This window comes from Nannobrachium achirus (assembly GCF_963921795.1).
Source record: "Nannobrachium achirus genome assembly, chromosome: 21".
Taxonomy (NCBI): Eukaryota; Metazoa; Chordata; class Actinopteri; order Myctophiformes; family Myctophidae; genus Nannobrachium; species Nannobrachium achirus.
Window position 1 is genome coordinate 34087845 of NC_137828.1, and position 20578 is coordinate 34108422.

At 44.2% G+C, this 20578-nt stretch overlaps 1 protein-coding gene across 1 annotated transcript in view; it reads right to left on the reverse strand.

The window, feature by feature from the left end:
• prex2 (phosphatidylinositol-3,4,5-trisphosphate-dependent Rac exchange factor 2) overlaps positions 1 to 20578 on the reverse strand; it is a gene marked incomplete at its 5' end in the record, with an annotated part of 212214 nt that overhangs the window by 120578 nt on the left and 71058 nt on the right. The window contains 9 exons of the mRNA XM_080751545.1: positions 1320 to 1405; positions 2866 to 3014; positions 4947 to 5039; positions 5596 to 5738; positions 7654 to 7726; positions 9515 to 9590; positions 15664 to 15713; positions 15895 to 15998; positions 18214 to 18314. Coding sequence (XP_080607671.1) covers positions 1320 to 1405; positions 2866 to 3014; positions 4947 to 5039; positions 5596 to 5738; positions 7654 to 7726; positions 9515 to 9590; positions 15664 to 15713; positions 15895 to 15998; positions 18214 to 18314 — 875 coding nt within the window. The remainder of the gene's footprint in view (positions 1 to 1319; positions 1406 to 2865; positions 3015 to 4946; positions 5040 to 5595; positions 5739 to 7653; positions 7727 to 9514; positions 9591 to 15663; positions 15714 to 15894; positions 15999 to 18213; positions 18315 to 20578) is intronic.

Genomic DNA, 20578 nt, shown 5'->3' on the forward strand with positions numbered 1-20578 from the left:
TGGGGTGTTGTTTATCTGGAGTAGTCATAAGGACCTCTCTCTGGGATGTGATTCAGACTGGGACAGGAGGACTTCCAAAGTTTACAGCTATCAGGAGGAAGTGTGCGGCAGACTAAATACTCCTCCCCACCACCTCCCCTTCCTCTCCACCAATGTTGTTTTCATAGCTTCTTAAAAACCCCACCGTGCCACACTACACATGCATCGCACATCTACAGTATATCCCTCTCGCCCAGAATTTAATCTGCAAGTGCCGCCACGGGAATGAAATGCAGAGTCTGCAGTTCTCCTCTCACAGCAACGTTGGTACATTAAAAAAAACATCTGCAACACTGTCTAACTATAACCAATCTGGCTAGCCATCGTCAGGGAAAAGTTCTGTCGCTCTTTTCCCTTGCAGCAATGCAGAAGTCTGTAATAGAGAGACTAAACTATAACTGACTATTTTGTCATGTAGCTCAGCTCTTCTTTGGAACGATTTTCAACAACGGAATTTTGATCTTTGCATAATTTCATCAGATGTCTCAATGCGTAAAGCACTTTGTAACATTTTCTTTACAGAAGTGATCAACTAAAACTAACTAACCTTCCATCCTAATTAGTATCACATTCCCCCCTGTTGGCCCGAGACACCAGGGGACAACAGTGACTCATCCGGTGTCTCATTATCACTACAATCAACACTCATGGTTTTTATGTGCACTGTACACAACAATCAACTTCCCAGAAAAAAGGGCCAGATGGATTTTTCTTTACGATTGTCCCATCTCTGCCAGCACGATACTCCTGTGATAAACATGCTGGGGGGGGGGGGGGGGGGGGGGGGGAGTGCAACAGCGTGGAGGAAAGGCCCTCTGATCAATTAGAAACAGTAGAAAAAGAAAGGGAGAAAAAAATAAAACGGCAACAAAACAAACAAACAACATCTGCCGAAAGACTTCCCAACGGAGGAAAAAAATGCATGCAATGTGTGGTTAAATGGAAGCCATTACCATGTGGTAGGCATAAGTCAATGATAATCAATAACACCCTGGTTTTGCCAGCACCTTTCACCAAGTAACTGCACAACATGGAGAGCATGAGGATGATAATTTGGCCAGTTGTGGCCAAGTCACACTCACTCACTCACTCTCTCTCTCACACAAACACGCACAGACACACACACGTGGAGAGTGGAGACCAGGAAGCCAGCTGCTTGCCATCTGCACCACAATAACAGAGATGTTGATTGTGAATTGAGTTCCTTTTCCTGGTGAGAAGGACAGATAGGGCAGAGAACATGGTCTGATAATGAGTGGATGCTCTCTCCGTCTCCTCACCTCTGCCCACAGCGTGGACCACAGACGGACCGAAGCCACGGATCTGGAAGCCCAGTCCATCGGCGGAGTCTGGGATCTTCACCGTTCTGCAGAGAGACAGATCAAGTTGTGTTTTCTATACCAGTGCTTCCCAAACAGTGGGTAGGGACCCGTTTGTGGGTCACGGAGGATCCATTTTTATGGGTCACGACCCAAGTAAAAATCCCAGTTTCTTTGTATACATTTCATTTTTTTTAAATAACCAGTAAGACGCCCTAAGGGCAAGAAGTGACCTTGCCCTAAAGGGCGAGGTCACGCTGAAACAACAGAGACTGACACAATATGTCCATATATGGGCATTCCCAGATACTGGTATGGGCTTAATATTGATGACATCAGGGATCTCCATATATGGGCATAAAAGGGACAAGGCCGGAATTAATTTACAAGTGTGACGCATCGCTAAAACCTCACTGGTTATCATGAGGCTGTCCATATATGGGCATTCCTAGGTACGGGCTTAATATTGATGACATCAGGGATCTTGGCCATATACTGTATGGAGCGTGACATGAGATGTGATGCACGGATGGACGAACGGACATGACCTGCAGGTTTTCATACTAATTGCAACCTACGGTCACAATTATTTGGCAAGCTTGTAGATCGGCTATTTTCACTAGTTTGAGTCCCAGGCTAGAGGTCTTCAACGGGTCCAAAAAATGAAACGAAATCGAAATGGCCTGTCAAATTTCTTCCGATTCCGACCTGTTCCGAAATAATAAATTATCAAATCAATCAAATTACAAAACCAAACCCGAGTGGCCCCGTTAGGGTCTCGACCGATTCCACCACGTTCCGACATTCTTTCTTTTTTTACAGACCGTAACCCGTGACAATTGTCCCGTAATCCGTTTATTTCCGAGGTTCCAAGAGACCCGAGCATTTAATGATTATTTAGTTGTGCGTGCCTCTGCCTTTCATGTGCCGGGATCCACTGCAGCCGTGCGCTGTTAACTGATTGACAGGCGAGCGGAGGTGTAAACTTTATCGTGTAATGTAAAATATTTTTTAGGGCCAGGCTATTTTCTATACGTCCAGAGGTAAGTCATTTTCGGTTTGTTTGTCATGTTTATAGGCTGGTGCTTTCTCATCAGCCGGGCAGCAGCAGCCTGCTTCCCAAGAATGCATTACGCACGGTAGATCTTTTCCCCCCGCTGTTAATCTGATCCTAGACCAGCATTATGGAAAATGCGGCCATTCCGACCAGGCTCCGAGTGACTATGATAAAACACTGACCAAACCCCGTACAGGTCTCTCGGGTTCCCGCGTAATTTCGGGGTCGGGGCCCCAATGAAGACATCTATCCCAGGCAAACGTCTAATCTCTCTTTTGGTTCTCGACCTGAAAAGTTTGGGAACCACTGTACTATACAGACGCACACATGGACAGTATATATGGAGGCGTTTCAAACTCACCCAAATTGCTCATTTAACTCTGGAGAGTATAACAGTCACACACATCCAACCACTCATCCACACTCACACTATACTGTACTGTGTCTTACTCTCTTGGCTTGGTGCTGACCAGCATCCTCAGAGGTCCTTGGCTGTTGAAACACTGCCTGAGGAGGATCTCCACTTCAGAGAACGGCCTGAGAAACACCAGGTCTCCATTTATGGCAAACAGCTTCTTCCCTACTTCCAAACCAGCCATCTGGTGAATGGTGGGGCACCACAGAATCAGAGTTGAATAATACAATAGAACAGAGGTTAAGCATATCAATGTGATAATGTGTCTACAGATCTATCTTTGTGAGCTAAATCCCACCGTTTTAGATCATCAAACACCGCAAAGTTGCTATTTGTAAACGGTCATTTACATACAGCAAGATGTCAGTGATCGGCCTGAGCAAACTAAGGCATATTATGTTAACATGAAGAGACACTATCATTTGGCGTTTTCGCATTCTCTCCTTTTCTTTCTCTCTCTTTACCTATCCCAGTGATCTGCCCATTTTAATATCAAATAGGTCTCACTTATCAGTTCATCAAGCAATTAATTAAATGAATCAAAGAAGAAATTGCAGATAATGTTCTCTCTGTCTCTCTCACTCTCCTTGGCTCTTATGAGATATTAATAGCAGAGCAGTTATCTATATCTATATGTATATAATGTTATCTATGAGCATACAGCTGAATCCTATTGTAGATTTGTCCTGCACTGAGCTCTTAAATGCAGACAATCAAGAGCATGCACACACAAACACTGAATCTGTGTGCTAGCCAAGCCTTCCTCATGCACGCTACAGCAACAGTTTTGGGACTGGTGTGAATTATCGGTTGCACTCTGAGATTGATCGCAGTTCCCCTGAAAGCCCACCACTGCATTTTTATCTAGGTGATCGAAGATGCTTAAACACAAAAGCAGAACTCAGAAATGCGTGCGGAGGGACCTTTAATGTGTTCTATTTCAGCCCGAAAACACTGGTAATGTTTGCATCGGTGTCCATAACAGCAAAGCAATTTGAGCCAGGAGACCAACCAGCCCACCACAGGGACGGCATAGATGAATGGTTAGGGAGCTCTGGAGAAACCAGAGCCCCTGGTTGTCCCTGGTTCGATTCCAGGCCAGGGTAGCAATGTTGATGTGTGTCCCTGAGCAAGACTCTTAACCCCTAATTGCTCACACGCTCCTTGTGGGCAGCGAATCAGCTGGGTTGGGCTGAAAATACTGAATCCCCCCTCGGGAGGAAGTAGGTAACTATTATTACTAAATGATACCCATGCTGTATTATGTCTGACTCCAACTGAAATCTAACAAGAGCTGATCCCCTGCACTGGCAAAAATATATTTACATGTAGAGTACACGCATGATTCACATCTATACTATAATTTTGCGAATGTCTGTCTGAGTGAGTGAGTGTCTGTCTGTCTGAAACAGCGTTTCTCCTCAGTGGCTGGAGCAATTGATCTGAAATCGCATCACAATTAGCATATGAACACATCTAACATAACTGTGAAGCCCGTTTGTCACTTTCACAAATCGTATGCTGTATATTAGCATTTTTATGGTGTATCTACTATCTATTCTGCATCTAGCATGAGGCACATCTATTCTGCATCTAGCATGAGGCAACATGTTTAACCAGCTCTCTGTGTGTGTGTGTGTGTGTGTGTGTGTGTGTGTGTGTGTGTGTGTGTGTGTGTGTGTGTGTGTGTGTGTGTGTGTGTGTGTGTGTGCAGGCAGGCGGGTGTGTGCGCAGGCGGGTGGGCGGGCGGGCTGGGGGGGGGGGGGGGGGGGGTAGCCATTAAACGAAACGGGTATTTCTTACATTGATGCTCCTACATATTATCATGCAAGCACCAGTTAAAGTTACTTTCCATCCCTCATATACTGTATGCACAGTGCACATCCCATAACCCACACACTGCACATCATTTTGGAGCTCATATCTTTGAACGGGTAAGGGCTAGTGTTAAAGAATGGAAGGGAAACGAAGAGATGTGAAGATGATGTGTGTACGTATACACACACACATACAGGTCTGTAACTCTGAGAGTGTACAAATGGTCCATTTTGGTTCTGTTTCTCTCTGAATTATGGGGGTCCATGGCCTTATACATAACAAATGTGTGTGTGTTTACCTCAGCTGGAGAGCCCTTCTCTACAGACTTGATGATAGGGACTCGGTTCCTCTCTTCCAGAGTAAAGCCGTAGCCTCCGTCACTGGGTCTTATCTGGAATAACACAGGACTCCCATCAGAGACCACCCGAACCAGTAGTACCAGTAAGACATGCTGTATACATAGAAAGCAAACCATGGCATTCTCCACGAACACACACACACACACGCACACACACACACACACGCACACGCACACGCACACGCACACGCACACACACACACACACACACACACACACACACACACAGCTGTACACCCATATACAGTCACACTGGTGCAGACAGATGACCAAGATGTTCTTTGCTCAGCCCTCTAAAAAGTGTGCTTACCAAGGTAAAAATAAATTACTTGTCCAGTGTTATGGTTTTTCCCCTTTTCACAGCTGTGCATTTGAGTAGTTTACACATGGGATTGGTATGGTTATTTTTTAGTAAAGTTAAGGTACCGTTAGTTGGTTCTCAACCTTTTCAGGCCACGACCCCCAAGATAATCATATTTTAACTGGGGATAAGGATCTGTCCACCAGCTGAACAACCACTGGCAATAAATACATGGAGTATTGAGGGATAAGGAGGATATAAGCAGGGAGACAAAGGAGTATCCCTCACCAGAAGGGATTTGGCGATGACGTTCTCAGCTATTTTCAAGTCATGTTTCATGGGCTTATGTTTGGTGTTGGAGCCTTCCATCTCCTCATCAGCGAAGAATCGAAACAACAAGGGCTCATCCTTGAATTCGCTCTTCTCCAAGACTGGAGGGTAACAGAAAGAGAGATGAAAACATGTATTGATTAAAACAAGAACAAGATAAAGCAAAAAGTAAATTACACAGCAGGCAAAAACAAAAAAAATCCTGTGGCCTCAAATTCAGGTTAGCATGAAATTAAGCTGCTAAATAACCTTCTGCTCGTCATGGTGGGTAATTGAATAGTGAAATGAAATGCCTTGAATTGTTCCTATTCTGTCCTATTTAGAATATCACATCATGTTTTGTTTTAAATATACAGCAAGTATGAATGGTGGGATTCATTGTGGAGAACATTTAAATCAAAAAGTGAATTACGTACAACGTACAATTTAGGCATTTAGCAGACGCTCTTAATCCAGAGCGACTTACAATAAGCAAGGACAGCACGACATCATTATGTTAAATAACGTAAGCATAATGCACGTTCTCTTCAAATGGGCCTGGTACAGTATCAACAGCAACAAAGGACCTTTAACCAAGAGTCCTCAAGTTTGAAATAAATAAAACCCCCAGAGGGGAAAACAGAGTTCCCTCGCCTGGTACTTTCTCAAGATCAGATATAGCGCCAATAGTTTTAATAGCCACATCATCAGGCCAAATAACTCACTGGCACGAATGGCAAAATGACCCTGCACTGCAGGCTGTGGAAGTCAAAGGAAATGACTGCTGTTCTGTTCCATAGATTTACTGGCTCAACTGTGGGCAGCTCTGAGCAATTTCATCATGGAGGTACGGGGAGACGAGCAGTGACTCAGTGCATGTATGATGTGGACTTTGGCATGGGGGCAACGTGGACTTTAAAAACAGGTCTGACTCTTAATAAACACGAACAGTAACCATGGCTACTGACCATTCGCACTTGGACTGACAAACATCCCACGTGGCAGCTGCCAAGTTCTCACAGCTACAGCAAAACCATGCACGCATGGACGTGCACGTACGTGTGCGCGCGCACACACACACACACACACACACACACACACACACACACACACACACACACACACACACACACACACACACACACACACACACACACACACACACACACACACACACACACACACACACAACTTGGCTATGGAGCCCCATATGCATACAGTACAACTATGATGACAACTCATGTTGTATGCTGTAGTGTACAGCATACGCAGGCACAAATTCACGCACGCACGCACACACACTCAATCACTGCACAGGAAAAAAGCACTTCCAAAACTTCTGTTTATGTATTTATGTCAACGGGGCCTATCAGAGGTATCATAAATGGAAGGAACCAGAACAATTGTGTGAAATGCTCATGCCAGGCACTTTCTTCAACCCCTCCCCCCCTCAACACACACACACACGCAACTCTAGACCAGTGGTTCTCAACCTGTGGGTCGGGAACCCCAGGGGGGTCCCCAAATTATTTTGGTGGGGGTCCCCAGATGATTAATTTAATGTGCAACGTTGTTTTCTCACTCAACAGTAAACAAACTAACATTAAATTTAAGTGTGCAGAGGGTATCTGCACATTTCTAAAGTGACAATGTAAGGACTTTTTAATACCTCTAAAATGACAAATTAAACATTGTCCAAGTAGTCAAATATTAGAGACAGAAATTGTGAAAATAGCCGATCTACATGCTCACAACGCCTCGCTTTGTGAGCATGTAGATCTGCTATTTTCACAATAGAACTGTGCTATACAAAATGTAATGCCTCAACTCTTACTGCTGGTCAGGGTGGGGGGTCTCCAGTTAAAATATGATTGTTCTGGGGGTCGCGGCCTGAAAAGGTTGAGAACCACTGCTCTAGACAACTGACTGAATTTAGGTTATTTTTGTGTGTGTTACTTTTGGCTTTTTAGGGGCGGACGGGACAACACAAAAAGTGACACGATGTTGCAAGGTTTCAATGTGTTGGAAGGGTCGTACCGTGATGCATGAAGCCATTGTCACACAGCTCCACCCCTAAGATCAACGCTTCCTCTCTCGTCCTGCAGTCCCCCTGCGTCGGAAAACACACAGGAGAGAGGGAGGGAGGGAAAAAGAGAGAGAACAAAGAACATTGTGTGTTTATAGAATGGTCATAAATGTCAAATATATACAAGTTGACAATGCGACATATCAATCAGCTTGTTGAGGTTTGGTACCCGGCATTGTCCAGGTTATTGTGTGGGTGAAATAGGCTCTCTCTGTCCCTCTATCTATGGGTTATTGAGTGCATGAACTAGGCTAACGCTGCCCCCCTCGCAGGCTGATCATGCTGTGATCTGACAACAGAAACCTGCCTACAATGCCGATTTACGCATCAGCGTTCTCAATATACAGTATGTGCATACAGGCTCGCAGACACACAGACAACTTCGAGAGAGAGAGAGAGAGAGAGAGAGAGGGAGAGAGAGAGAGGGATAGGAAGGAGGGCAAGGTGGGGGGGTTGTGCGTGACATCTCTCTCTCTCTCACTCTGATCAAGTACTGGACTTGATCAGTAAGAGAGAGAGAGAGAGAGAACGAGAGAGAGTGTGTGTGTGTGTGTGTGTGTGTGTGTGTGTGTGTGTGTGTGTGTGTGTGTGTGTGTGTGTGTGTGTGCAACGTCATGACAAGTTGGTCTTTGATATACACACATACTGTTGTATATATACGGTATTAAGGCTGGGCGATATTAGGAAAACCTTCGATAACGTTGTTGAATACCTCGATATCGATATTACTCAGGCTATTAGTAAAAACAATTATTATAGTTTTTAATGTTTTTCTGCTTTAGGTCCACTGCCTGCCTAACCCAGATAATGAATAGACTATCAATGCATGCACACTGCACAGTACACATAGAATAAAGAAATGAAATGCCTTATTTCCATTTTTCAACAATGGTTTTATTAAAATAACCACACTTGGTTACAGATGGACTGCTTTTTTGCATGCATAGTGTGTCTGTTAATTCATTTGACACATACATCAATAACTAATTTCAAGCTTGCATGTTGATACCTCGATATCAATCATTTTTATATGGTATGCTGTATATATGGGTAACGCTTCCTTTTACGGTACAGTAATTACCTAGTAATTACCTGGCAATTACTGTACCGTAAAAGGAAGCGTTACCCACTTATTCACAACAAACACAATCAGAGAGATGTCTAGACGGCTCAGTGTGACGGTCCTTGAAGTCCCACAGAAGGGGAGACAGCCCCTCCGCCAACCTAGGTCATGCAGGCCCACACACACACACACACTCACACACACGCACACAAGACATACACACACACACGGCCGTAACGTCTGGTGTTGATTCTGCTGTCAAACACTGCGCGTCATCTCTGTGATGTTGTCCCAGACAAGACTATCAATCTGTCGACCTCAAAGCTCCCCGTCAAAGCCAATAAAGCTCAGCCATCTAATCAATTCTCCCTCTCTGTTTCCTTTTTACTCCTCCGAGAGGATAAGGACCGCTGTGAGTGTCTGTGAATGCATGCATGTGTGTGTGTGTGTGTGTGTGTGTGTGTGTGTGTGTGTGTGTGTGTGTGTGTGTGTGTGTGTGTGTGTGTGTGTGTGTGTGTCATAGTCTCTTTCCTCTGTTGCATATTTGAAGTGACCCGCCTGTTATGAAAACAGTCGCTTCCCTCCTTCCTTCTTCCCCCTGATCCTCTAGTCTTCTTTCATCTCCCCTGTGCTTCCAGGTGGGCGACCAGCGGTGAATGTGTTTCCAATATGCTCGGATGCCAACGGGGGGAGGAGGGGTATGTAGAAATGACATGTAAAAGGAAGAGATGCATGCTGGGTGTGCTCACCTGAGCTATGAGCCAGTCGATCAGCTTGTTGGCCATCACCACTGATTTGTATGTCCGTAGATGGTAATCCTTGTCCCTGGATGAGGACAAACAACACAATGTTAAACTCAGTTAGAACATACAATAAGTACTATTTAGTCAGGAACACATTTAACCATTTATTGCATAAATGGAATACAGTTAATCTTGGCATTAATAGGCTCCGCGTTCAGAGACGTTCCTCGAATTTTGTGCATGCTTTTTGAGCATGCTAAGCAAAATCAGGGAACGCTAACAACATTGACATGTAACTTAATCAGACAATCACAAGTATTTGAGCTTAGCCAGACTGATCGTGCAAAAGTGGAGGCTGGGATGGAGGAGGAGGCAGCTAGCAGCGAATGATTCCGAAGCTTTGGAAACCAAGCATAGGTAGAGAAAGCAAGACGTATTTAAAGGAGCCTTCCCTACTGATTGAGAGCTTTGATTGGAGTATGGCAGTCATGTGACGCCATGACCAGCAGATTATGAGAATGAGGAATGAGAACAGAGCTGATTGACAGCTGACTACAGCTGGGAGGGATGACTCCCGTGTCCTGCATAAACTAACGCGGTCACTTCAATTCTATTCTATACCCTTAGTTCAGCTGAAGTCCAGCGCTCACCGGTCAGACACATGACATGTGCAGCAGTAGCATTCATCACTCAGCCATCAGGCCTACTCCATTGCGTTGGCTAGAGGCTCAAATAAGACCATGATGACGTACAGTAGGACTGTTTAAATTCCACTCGGTTACTGGTGGTCACTTTTAAAAACATTGGCAGTGGCGCGGTTATGTCAAAGTGAGTTTTCTGTCCGCCGTTAACAGCCAAAAGGCACTGCAGTCCGCGGGGCTCGTTCAGGGCTCCAAAGTGTGTTTGGCCCCATGGACGCGGAGCCCCATGTCACTGTGTGGTGTTGCTCCGCTGCTCTCAGTGCATACCACCACCAAACGGCCAGATCCTCTGCCTGCCAGACCCCCGGAATGCTGTCTGAAATAGAGCTGTGACTTTCCCATGAAAGCCGGGGTCTCCCCGGGGACACGCAAGGGCCGAAACAGCAGGCCCGGGAAAGTCCAGGGCCGCCCGCAACTTACACCACTCACACACATCCACCACATGCAAGCAAGCACTCGTTCACTCACTCACTTCCCTTCCCTTCACCTCACTCTCGCACGCACGCACGCACGCACGCACGCACACACACACACACACACACATTCAAGACACACAGACACACACACACACACACACACACACACACACACACACACATACAAGACACACAGACAACCTCTCACGGAAATAAACATACATAAATACACTGATTTCATCTCACTACACATTTGCATGCACGCACATGTGCATGCGCACACGCACACAAACCCCAGAGAAGTCAAACACAACATGTGGGCCAAATAAAAAAAAGTCCAATCTCAGCTGTCTGCAGCTCAACAGAATGTGGAGCGTGAGAGGGCAATCACACAAAACCCCCACCCCCCCAACACAAACACACATACACACGCCAGTCCCATAAAGGAACGTTCTGTTGCGAAAGTGCATTTGACAGACTGGGTTTGGTCCGTGAGGAGGGTGGGTGGAGCGCTGGTACACACTGGTCAGGCACGATGCTCTAGCCATGCCATGCATGGGGAGACTAAAGAGGGGTGGATGTGCATTGAAGTTGTCAGAGTGAAAAATGAGGTCTGGTGGGCAGCCATATGCCCGGCATAAGGGCAGCGCCAATCTGTGGAGCAAGTAGCAGAGGGAGAGGTCAAAGGGGAGGTGCTTAACCCATTTAGACCTAGTCATTATTGACTGCTTTAACCAGTGAAAAATAGCAGATATACAAGCTCACAGCGCGCTGCGAGCTTGTAGATCTGCTATTTTTGAAAAAGCCGTGAAAATGTGTGCAAATCTTTGAATATATGTATTTTCAAAGCGAACGTTTGTAACTCAAATTTTGCTTCTGGGTGGTCCCTGGAACTAGATATTTTGAGATGGGGGTCCGTGGACAAATACATATCATTTTGGGGGTCCTTCACATGAAAAGGTTTGAGAACCACTGACATAGTAGTCTCTCAAGAACAGACTAACTGAGCACCAGTTAAGTAAAAAGGACCTTTTCTTTGACGATGGCTGGCCAGATTGCTGACATAGAAACATAGGTTTTTCAAAAAATCTTAGAAGGATTCAAAAGACACTTATAGAATCGGGTCAAAATTCTAATTTTCAAGATTTTTCAAAAATAGCAGATCTACAAGCTCGCAGCGCGGCACTCGGTGCCGCGCTGTGAGCTTGTATATCTGCTATTTTTCAATAGTTAAAGCATAAAATAATGAAACACAAATTGTGTACCCGTTCTGAATGGGATAACTCGCCCACTGCGAATGGAACAGAGCCTGGGAAGTTGGCAGTACTCTTTTTTTGTGAAGGGTAAATTGATGGCCAAGTATGCCTTGCTCATGCTGTACTTGCCTGGTGGCTTCAAACTGAAAGTTCTAGCATTTAATTAGCGGTTTGAAATACTGAGGAAATAACTAATGTTATTGTCGTGTTGTATGTTTTAGATTTTATGTTTCTATCTTTTGTTCTTTGTGTTATTGTCTGTCTGTTCATATTCTACATAACCTACTCACATGCTGTACATATCACTTTGGTCAACTCTGGTCTTAAATTGAAATGTGCATTAGAAATTAAATTAACTATGCGGCGATGCGCAATCCATAAATATTGAGCTGCTGAAAAATGTATCAGCATAACAAAGCAACAGTATTTTCCCAGAGTTGTTATAATATTCTTCTTCGGTTCTTCGTTAAAATACTTCAAGTGTGTTTTTCACCTTGACTGTCTGTTTGCAGCCTTTCCGTTCCTTTAAAATATTAAGCAACTCATCCGATGCATGAATGCATACCTGTGTCTGAAGGGCGCTAGCCTGAAAAGGGGCTCAATATTTCATACAAGGGAATCAGATACCCTTGAGGGCCTGAATTCACAGCTTTCTTCTTGGGGAAAAGGGCTGTCTAGCCCCCCCCCCCCCCCACACACACACACACACACACACCTCACCCTCCATCCCCCACTCCTCATTTCTCTCACTCTGCCAGGAAATTCCACCTAATTAGGCAAGGACTGGTTGGTCCAATTAAACCCTGGCATTCCCAGGCCCCGGGACGCATTGTTCAGGACATTCAGTGAGAATGCACTGTGCTGCACAGACACTCTAGCACACACTAAACCGCACACGCACGCACCGCACGCACGCACCGCACGCACACACACACACACACACACACACACACACACACAGGTGGTGGAAAATGTACTCAAATGCTTTTAAGTAAAAGTATCAATAATGCAATGTAAAAATACTCTGTAGTAGAAGTCCTGTATTAAAAATTGACTTGAAGTACTAAAAGTAGAAAGTACTCTTTATGCAGAAGGTCCCATTAGTCCAGTAATTTTAGGCCAAAATTAGGCTAAACCTAAAACAAATTGCAATAGTAGCAAACTCAACTGATTTTGTATCCTCAATATGTCCTAAGTGAGAGAAAAAAAGTCCCAAGGAATCCCATCGGGGGAAAGTTTTGAAAACGACCTACCTACCTTCACTTACTATACTACACTATAAAGGAAAAAATGACTCCCAAATAAATCTGCTTTAAATGGGATGTGAGGGGTCAAACTAGGGGTTTTTAATTATTCTGAATCCATTGCAAGCATTTGTTTTGCACGAAAAACATTCCTTGGGCAAGAAATGGCCCCTCAAAATGATGGTTTAGTGATGAATCATCAATTTTCACAGTCTTTTGGGGTCCGTGTTTAGCCCAAGGAATGTTTTTCATGCAAAACAAATGCTTGCAATGGATCCAGAATAATTAAAAACCCCTAGTTTGACCCCTCACATTCCACTTAAAGCAGATTTTTTGGGAGTCATATTTTCCTTTATGTAGTGTATAGTAAGTGAAGGTAGGTAGGTCGTTTTCAAAACTTTGCCCCGATGGGATTCCTTGGGACTTTTTTTCCCTCACTAAGGACATAATGAGGATACAGAATCAGTTGAGTTTGCTACTATTGCAATTTGTTTTAGGTTTTTTCATATAATGACTAAAAGTCTTTTGAAAATAGCAGATCTACAAGCTCACAAGACGCATCATGAGCTTGTAGATCGGCTATTTTCAAATGGCCGAAATGTATATGTGTTGAAGTGGTTAATGTATGTTTTGTAATGATAATCAATGTACAAATTAACTAACTAAAGTTTTCATATACAGTAAATGTAGTGGAGTAAAAGTATAATATTTGGATCCATGATGTAGTGGAGTAGAAGTATAAGTATTGGAAATTGGAAGTACAGGTACTCAAGTAAAGTACAAATACCCCAAAATTAAGTAAATGTACTTTGTTACTTTACACCACTGACACACACACCTACAGCCGGCGGACACACACACAGAGACAGACTTTCTACATCTGTGGCGGGTTTGGCCATCTGTGGCAGGTTTGGCCCTAACACAGACACCAATAGACTGAATGCTGACAATACTCCAAGCACCAGCACGCACGCAGCACGCACGCACGCACGCACGCACGCACACAAACAGCACCCTGAAGTCATATGGCTGTCAGATCCGACAGAAGAACTATGCTCAAATTCATGGAGCATCAATGTGGTCCCCTCCAGGTACGGAAGAGATTCACAGAGGGGTTAATTCAAAGCTGTGCTTTAAGGCCATTTGAAATCCAACATAAACAGCCAGCGTGGGCCAGAACCTTTGTGGTACAACACATTAACAGACCGTACCTCAAACACTGTTAAAATGGAATTCACAAGAACAACAGTGAAAACCAAAGCATGCCGACAAATTATACCTATAAAGTGCACGTGCTCCACTTCTGCCTGTGTTTTTGCACACTGTCAAACAATGGGATGTTTCATTAAACGTGGACGAGGAACAAGAGCCAAGATGGCCCCAAACACACCTGCTTTGCATTTGGGTTGACGGGCCTATTGCAAGGCCAAGTTGGATGTTTCTGGCACACGTCAGAGTCTGCAGTAATTGCCAACCGTAAGACACATGGAGACTAAATAATCAAGAGTATGATATTATCGCTCTACATGTACCGTACGTACAAATCATATCGCACTTTAAATATTAAGCAGATAACTCCATTCAGCTTTAATATGAGCTGCCTCAAAGCCATCAATCTCCACAGGGCCTACTTTGCATTGTGTTACAGGCTGGAGAATTGGAATCGATGTCTGCTGTCTGCCGCACTACTTTGTGTCAGGCCTTCTGGACCACAGAATCAATACGCCATGACATGTGTAATTGGTCACACGCGGTGAACTGCGCATGTCCCATCCATTCCAGCTGAATGCCCTGAATGCAGCTCTGCACCGTGCCTTTGTAGCTGTGATGAATGGATTGAGCAGCATGACACAAACATATCAGCATGGACACACACAGCGTGGGGATGGGGGAGCAGAGAACATGCAGCTAAAAGCCTATAGTTGCTCAGGAAGAGACAAGGATCAAGGAGAATACACAGTGCTTTGATGATCCATCTGTGAAGATCATCAATGAATGAGACACAAATGTAGCATTTCACGACAGACAAATGCCACATCTATTACTGTATGTAAGTTGTCAAAGCAGTATAAAATGGTGGGAATGTACAGTATAAGCAGTTAATGCTCAAAAGGCAAAAGAGAAAGAAAGAGAATGGGAATGCTAGCAATGTTATCGCTTTCCATGTACAGTACAAGTGTCCAGATGGCTCGTGTGCGTATCTGTGTATGTGTGGCCCAATCCTTTGATTTTGCATCTGTCCTCTGCAAAGGGAATGGTGCAGACAAGTCTTGCCAAGTGCTATCACCCACAGGCCCTGCCACACTCTATCACACTCTAAGCCGGTCCCTCCCATGTTAACTCCTCTTGAAAACAATACGCGTATAGTTCATTGGCATACATATATATCCTCTGCGTTGCTCTGGTCTGAATTCTCATACTTTTGGAGTACTAGCCGGAGCTATATTTAGGTTATTTTTTAAGCCTGCCAACCTGGCGGCCAGCGAGGAGCTGTGGAGGGACACGTGAAATGGGCCATAAAAGAAAATGGTCGAATACCTGACGACAGGAGTGAAGAGACTGTGAAGACGACAGAACAGTCTGACCCCCTGAGAGAGACAGAGAGAGAGAGAGAGAGAGAGAGAGAGAGAGAGAGAGAGAGAGAGAGAGAGAGAGAGTTTATAAATTACAGTAGTAAAAAGCATTCAATTAATCTACTGTTCCAATACTGTAAATAACCTTGCCTAATACTGTAGTGTACACTGATTTGAATATGAGAACTGTTGTTACCTTGGAGATGACATCCTGCATGTCACTTCTGGGGTGGTAGGTGCCATCATCATAGCGAAAGCGATACAGCACAGGCTCAGGCTTAAACTGGTGCTTGTCTGTGACTGCAGACACAATTAATCACATACAGAAAGGACTGTGACTGAATGAAGGCGATGGCAGACACCAAGAATAGTGAATAGTGACATTAACCCTCCCCCAACCTTGAAAAGAGCCGTATTAACCGTAAGTTTAACAAGAATGACATATTATACCAGCTTGTGCCAAGCTAAAGCCCTTGAAAAGTTCTGTCAACCATGACTATTGCATCTTACTAAACAATACAATATATATATATATATATATATATATATATATATATATATATATATATATATATATATAAATATATATATATATATATACGTATATTAAACAAAATATTAAAAAAGGATTTGATAGGTCACCAAATTCAGCACAACAGCTAACTTACACTAGACACAGACACATGCTTCACTTCACCCTCAATACACCTTCAATACATTTTTCACGCAAACTAAAGCAAGGGAAAAGAACTAAAGAATAGCAGACAAAAGGGTGATATTCGTACAGGCACAATCCAACATCTAAATGTAAACATAAACAAAAAATACTTAAAACTACTATAACCTGTAAGACGCCCAAAGGGCGAGAAGCGACCTCCCATTTAACACATCTGGTGCCAACCCCGAGTTTCCCGAGTTTGTATTGGTACCACCCCTGTGCCAACCCCGAGTTTCCCAAGTTTGGGCCGTTTTTTTTTTCTAATTCAGTCACTCAGTGCAATAATGACGCAACACAGCCGTTCAGAGTATGGGAAGGCATTGCGGGCTCCACATTGTCTCAAAAGAGAATGTTAATGAAAATGTCACAACTAGCACAGCGACTGAATACAGACCAGCTTGCTCCACAAGCTGGTAAAAAACAAGTCTGGAGGAGACTCCCAAACACACGAGGGGTCAAAGATAACACTGCTGAAAGCTACCCATCCCACCCCACTCTTCTGGCTTTAGCGGGCTTTGTTGAAGCCCTCACCTAATAGAATGCAGTTGGCTCTGCGTCTTTGGCTGTAGAGCCATGAAGGTTCCATTAAAGCCCTTATGAAAAGCAAGCTCACTGGCCCTTGGAGCCATTCCTCTCTGTCAGGGAGAGCCTCAAAGCCTGATCTAATTTCTCTCCGTTAGGAAGCAATAAAGAACCCCAGTAATTTAAGATCCAGGCTTGGCCACCGGCCCTAGTCTTTTGAGGAAAAATACATACTGAGCGGTACGCACCATTAAGTGTGGATGCAGTGCGTCAACCAGCACGCCACCTAAACGCATTGCACAATTCTCATCCAAGGCCACTCACTACGCAGCCATTGAGCCGATATTACACAAACACTGGGGCGAGAAGAGATTAATATTTATAATCCCTTGCCAAAACAACGTGTCACAGGGAGTTTTAACGTCGGACATCTGCTGAGGCGCGAATACGAGATTTGCAATTGCAACGCGAGCGGTGAGATCACTGTTGTAAAACTTGTAACTTGTTGAATGAGGCATGTTCAATACACGCAGTTAGAAGTCAAGCCAGGGTGTAAATGTAAATGTAAACCACTTGCACGCTGTCTACTGTGTGTGTAATGCAATGTCACTTATACTGTACATACTGTAACTTAATTGTTCATGTAGAGCAGGGGTCTTCAACAGGTGGTCTGGGACCCCTAGGGGGTCCTCAGAGTTACTACAGGGGGTCACCCGAATCTTTGAGTGATAGGAACCTTTTTATATTAACCACTTGAACCCTAGTGTCCATAGTGTTCTGAGAACTTTAGCAAAAATAACAGATCTACAAGCTCTGTTATACAAACGATGAAACTAGGCCTCTATCGAATCTATGAAAAGGTTGTGGGGGGTCCCTGCTTCATCTCTCTCTCTCCACTAAGGTGTCCTTGGCCTGAAAACGTTGAAGAGCCCTGATGTAGAGCAACAAAGGAAGGAAAAATCTGTAGTAAATCCGATGTGTAAACCCTCAGAGTTAATTAACACTCAGGATTTAGCAGTGTAGGCAGAGGAGGTAAAGCATCTGCTGCTGTTCAGTCACCCACACAACCGCCCAATGTGGTGAGACATTAGAACATCATAGACCCGCATTTGCATGAATATTTAAACCAGAGAAATTAATGAATAATGTTAATTTGGCCAAATACGCATCTTCCACCCACATTGGTTATTCAGATCTTTGTGTGTGACACAAATCCACAAGAATCTGCGGCTATACTCTTGAGAGGCATGTTGTGCATCACCAGAGGAGACCTACCGTGGTGGATGATTCCGTTCTCCAGCAAAGCCTGTCCCAGGTGCACTCCTTCCTCTGGGTTGTCTGTCTCACCGATCTCCATCAGCCAGGACACAAACTCACTGGGGAAAAGCAAAACAACACATGCACTCACAGGTCAATGTTAGAAGCGACACTCACGACAAGTTTGTTTCAAGCCTCAAGGATACAGTGCAGTGATACAGTGATAAAGTGCAGCTGAATTATTCAAAATCAATGAATCCATGAATAACCAATCTGTGAAATCATCTCAATCAATGATCAATGAACTTATACCTAAGTCAATGTGGAAACAGTGGAAATAAATAAGAAAATCAAGAAGCCTGGTGGCAGAAAAACCCCGGAGATTTCAGGACTTAATGAATAACATTGCCCTAAACTCATGTGACTATAGCAACAAACACTGTCTTGGCAAAGAGACATGATGATTTATTTGCTATTGGGGGCCACCTTCTGTAACCAGCAGGGCTTACTCCAACTGTTAGGCCTTGTTCTATCTTGAAATCTGGTGACACCAGAAAATCAAGCAACACTGAAGATTGTTTTAAGCTCTTAGACTAAGCTCCTTGACTCTCATGCAAAGAGGATTCTTGTTTTTGTTTGGTGTGCATTACTTACAACTGCGATAAGGCAAAACGCAAGAAACACAGCATATTATTTTGTATTATTGTTTGTCTTAAAATGTTTTGATGAATTCAATACGCAGGACCTCAATGGAAACAGACACAGTGCTTTCTTGGGTTTATCCTTTTAGCATTGTTCGTATAACAACCACTCTTCTCCTCCTCAGACATAATGGACTAAATAGGGATAATTCTCTAGTACAGGGGTCTTCAACTGGGGGTCTTTTTCATATAAACCACTTGAACCCTAGAGTCCATATTCTGAGAACTTTAGCCAAAAATAGCAGATCTACAAGCTCACAACGCCTCGTGCTGCGAGATCAAGTACAGAGTGAAAGGTCAAGTTTATTAAGTATTGACGGTTCAAGAATCCAAAATGCACTGATGGTGGTGCTGTCAAAAGAAGAAACTATATGGAATCTATTAACAGGTTGTGGGGGTTCTTGCTTCATCTCTCTCTCAAGGAAGGGGACCTTGGACTTCTTCTTTTGTGTATCCTCGTCCTTGATGATTGGTTGACGGCATTTTATTTCACAAGATTTCTTTGAAGACCCCTCTAGTATAATTCAGCAATCAACAGAGAGATGTATAGATGAAGAGAGAGAGAGAGAGAGAGAAAGAGGGAGAGAGAGAGAGAAACCAGGGCAACATCAGTAGCCTATCTGATTACAATCCTTGATGTTCTGTCTCCCCACAGAAGCCAAACAAACATGGCCAGCAGTACCAGTGGAATTCTGTGGTATCCCCTTCAAGCCTGTGATGGAGGGGCCGGGTATCACCGTAGAGACATAGGCAGGCTGTTGAGGGTTGACAAACGTTTTTCAGGAAAACAATCTACGGCTAATCTACCCTTGTCTTTCACTCTTCCGCCTTTCATTCTTTGCATCCCCCAATTCCAGAGTCAACGGAACGCAGGGAACAGACAAGGGTCACTATGTCATTTTATCAATCCCTTCACCTTAGTCATGGAAAGAGCGAGACAGAGAGACAGAGACAGCGAGAGAGAGAGAGAGAGAGAGAGAGAGAGAGAGAGAGAGAGAGAGAGAGAGAGAGAGGGAGGGAGGGGAAATGGGGGGCTCTATGTTTGCACTGCATGGCTCTTGTGGCATCGGACAGATTAAAGTTGTAAACGGTTTCTTCAATCTATATGTAAATACAAAGTCAACATTCTGACAAAGAGCTGTTTCCTTCATCCAATGGTTTTATTCACTGTTACTATTATCACAAGTGGTTCAGCAATATACAGTATTATTGTGCAGAATATTATTGCAATGAAACATCTAAGATCTGAGACCAAGCGAAGGAAGCTAGCTGTATGCATTCCTCAAAAGATGTGTAACCTGTCCTTTCACTAACATCTGTTGCAGTGTGTGTGTGTGTGTGTGTGTGTGTGTGTGTGTGTGCGTGCGTGTGTGCGTGCGTGCGTGCGTGCGTGCGTGCGTGCGTGCGTGCGTGCGTGCGTGCGTGCGTGCGTGCGTGTGTGCGTGCGTGTGTGTGAGGGGGTGGGGGGCGGGGATCTGTCAAAATGTGCAAAAGGTAAAATATTGAACATCTTTCCCCCTTTCACAATGGGATGATAACGGCTGAATGGGAGCTGGCTGCCACAAGCATTCCCTCTGATAAATTAAACTGTCCCAGGAAGCAGACCACAAATAAGACCCTACCGCTTAAATGGGAGGAGTTCGAGACCCAGAAATAGCTCTGGGCCTCAAAGAATCGAGAGA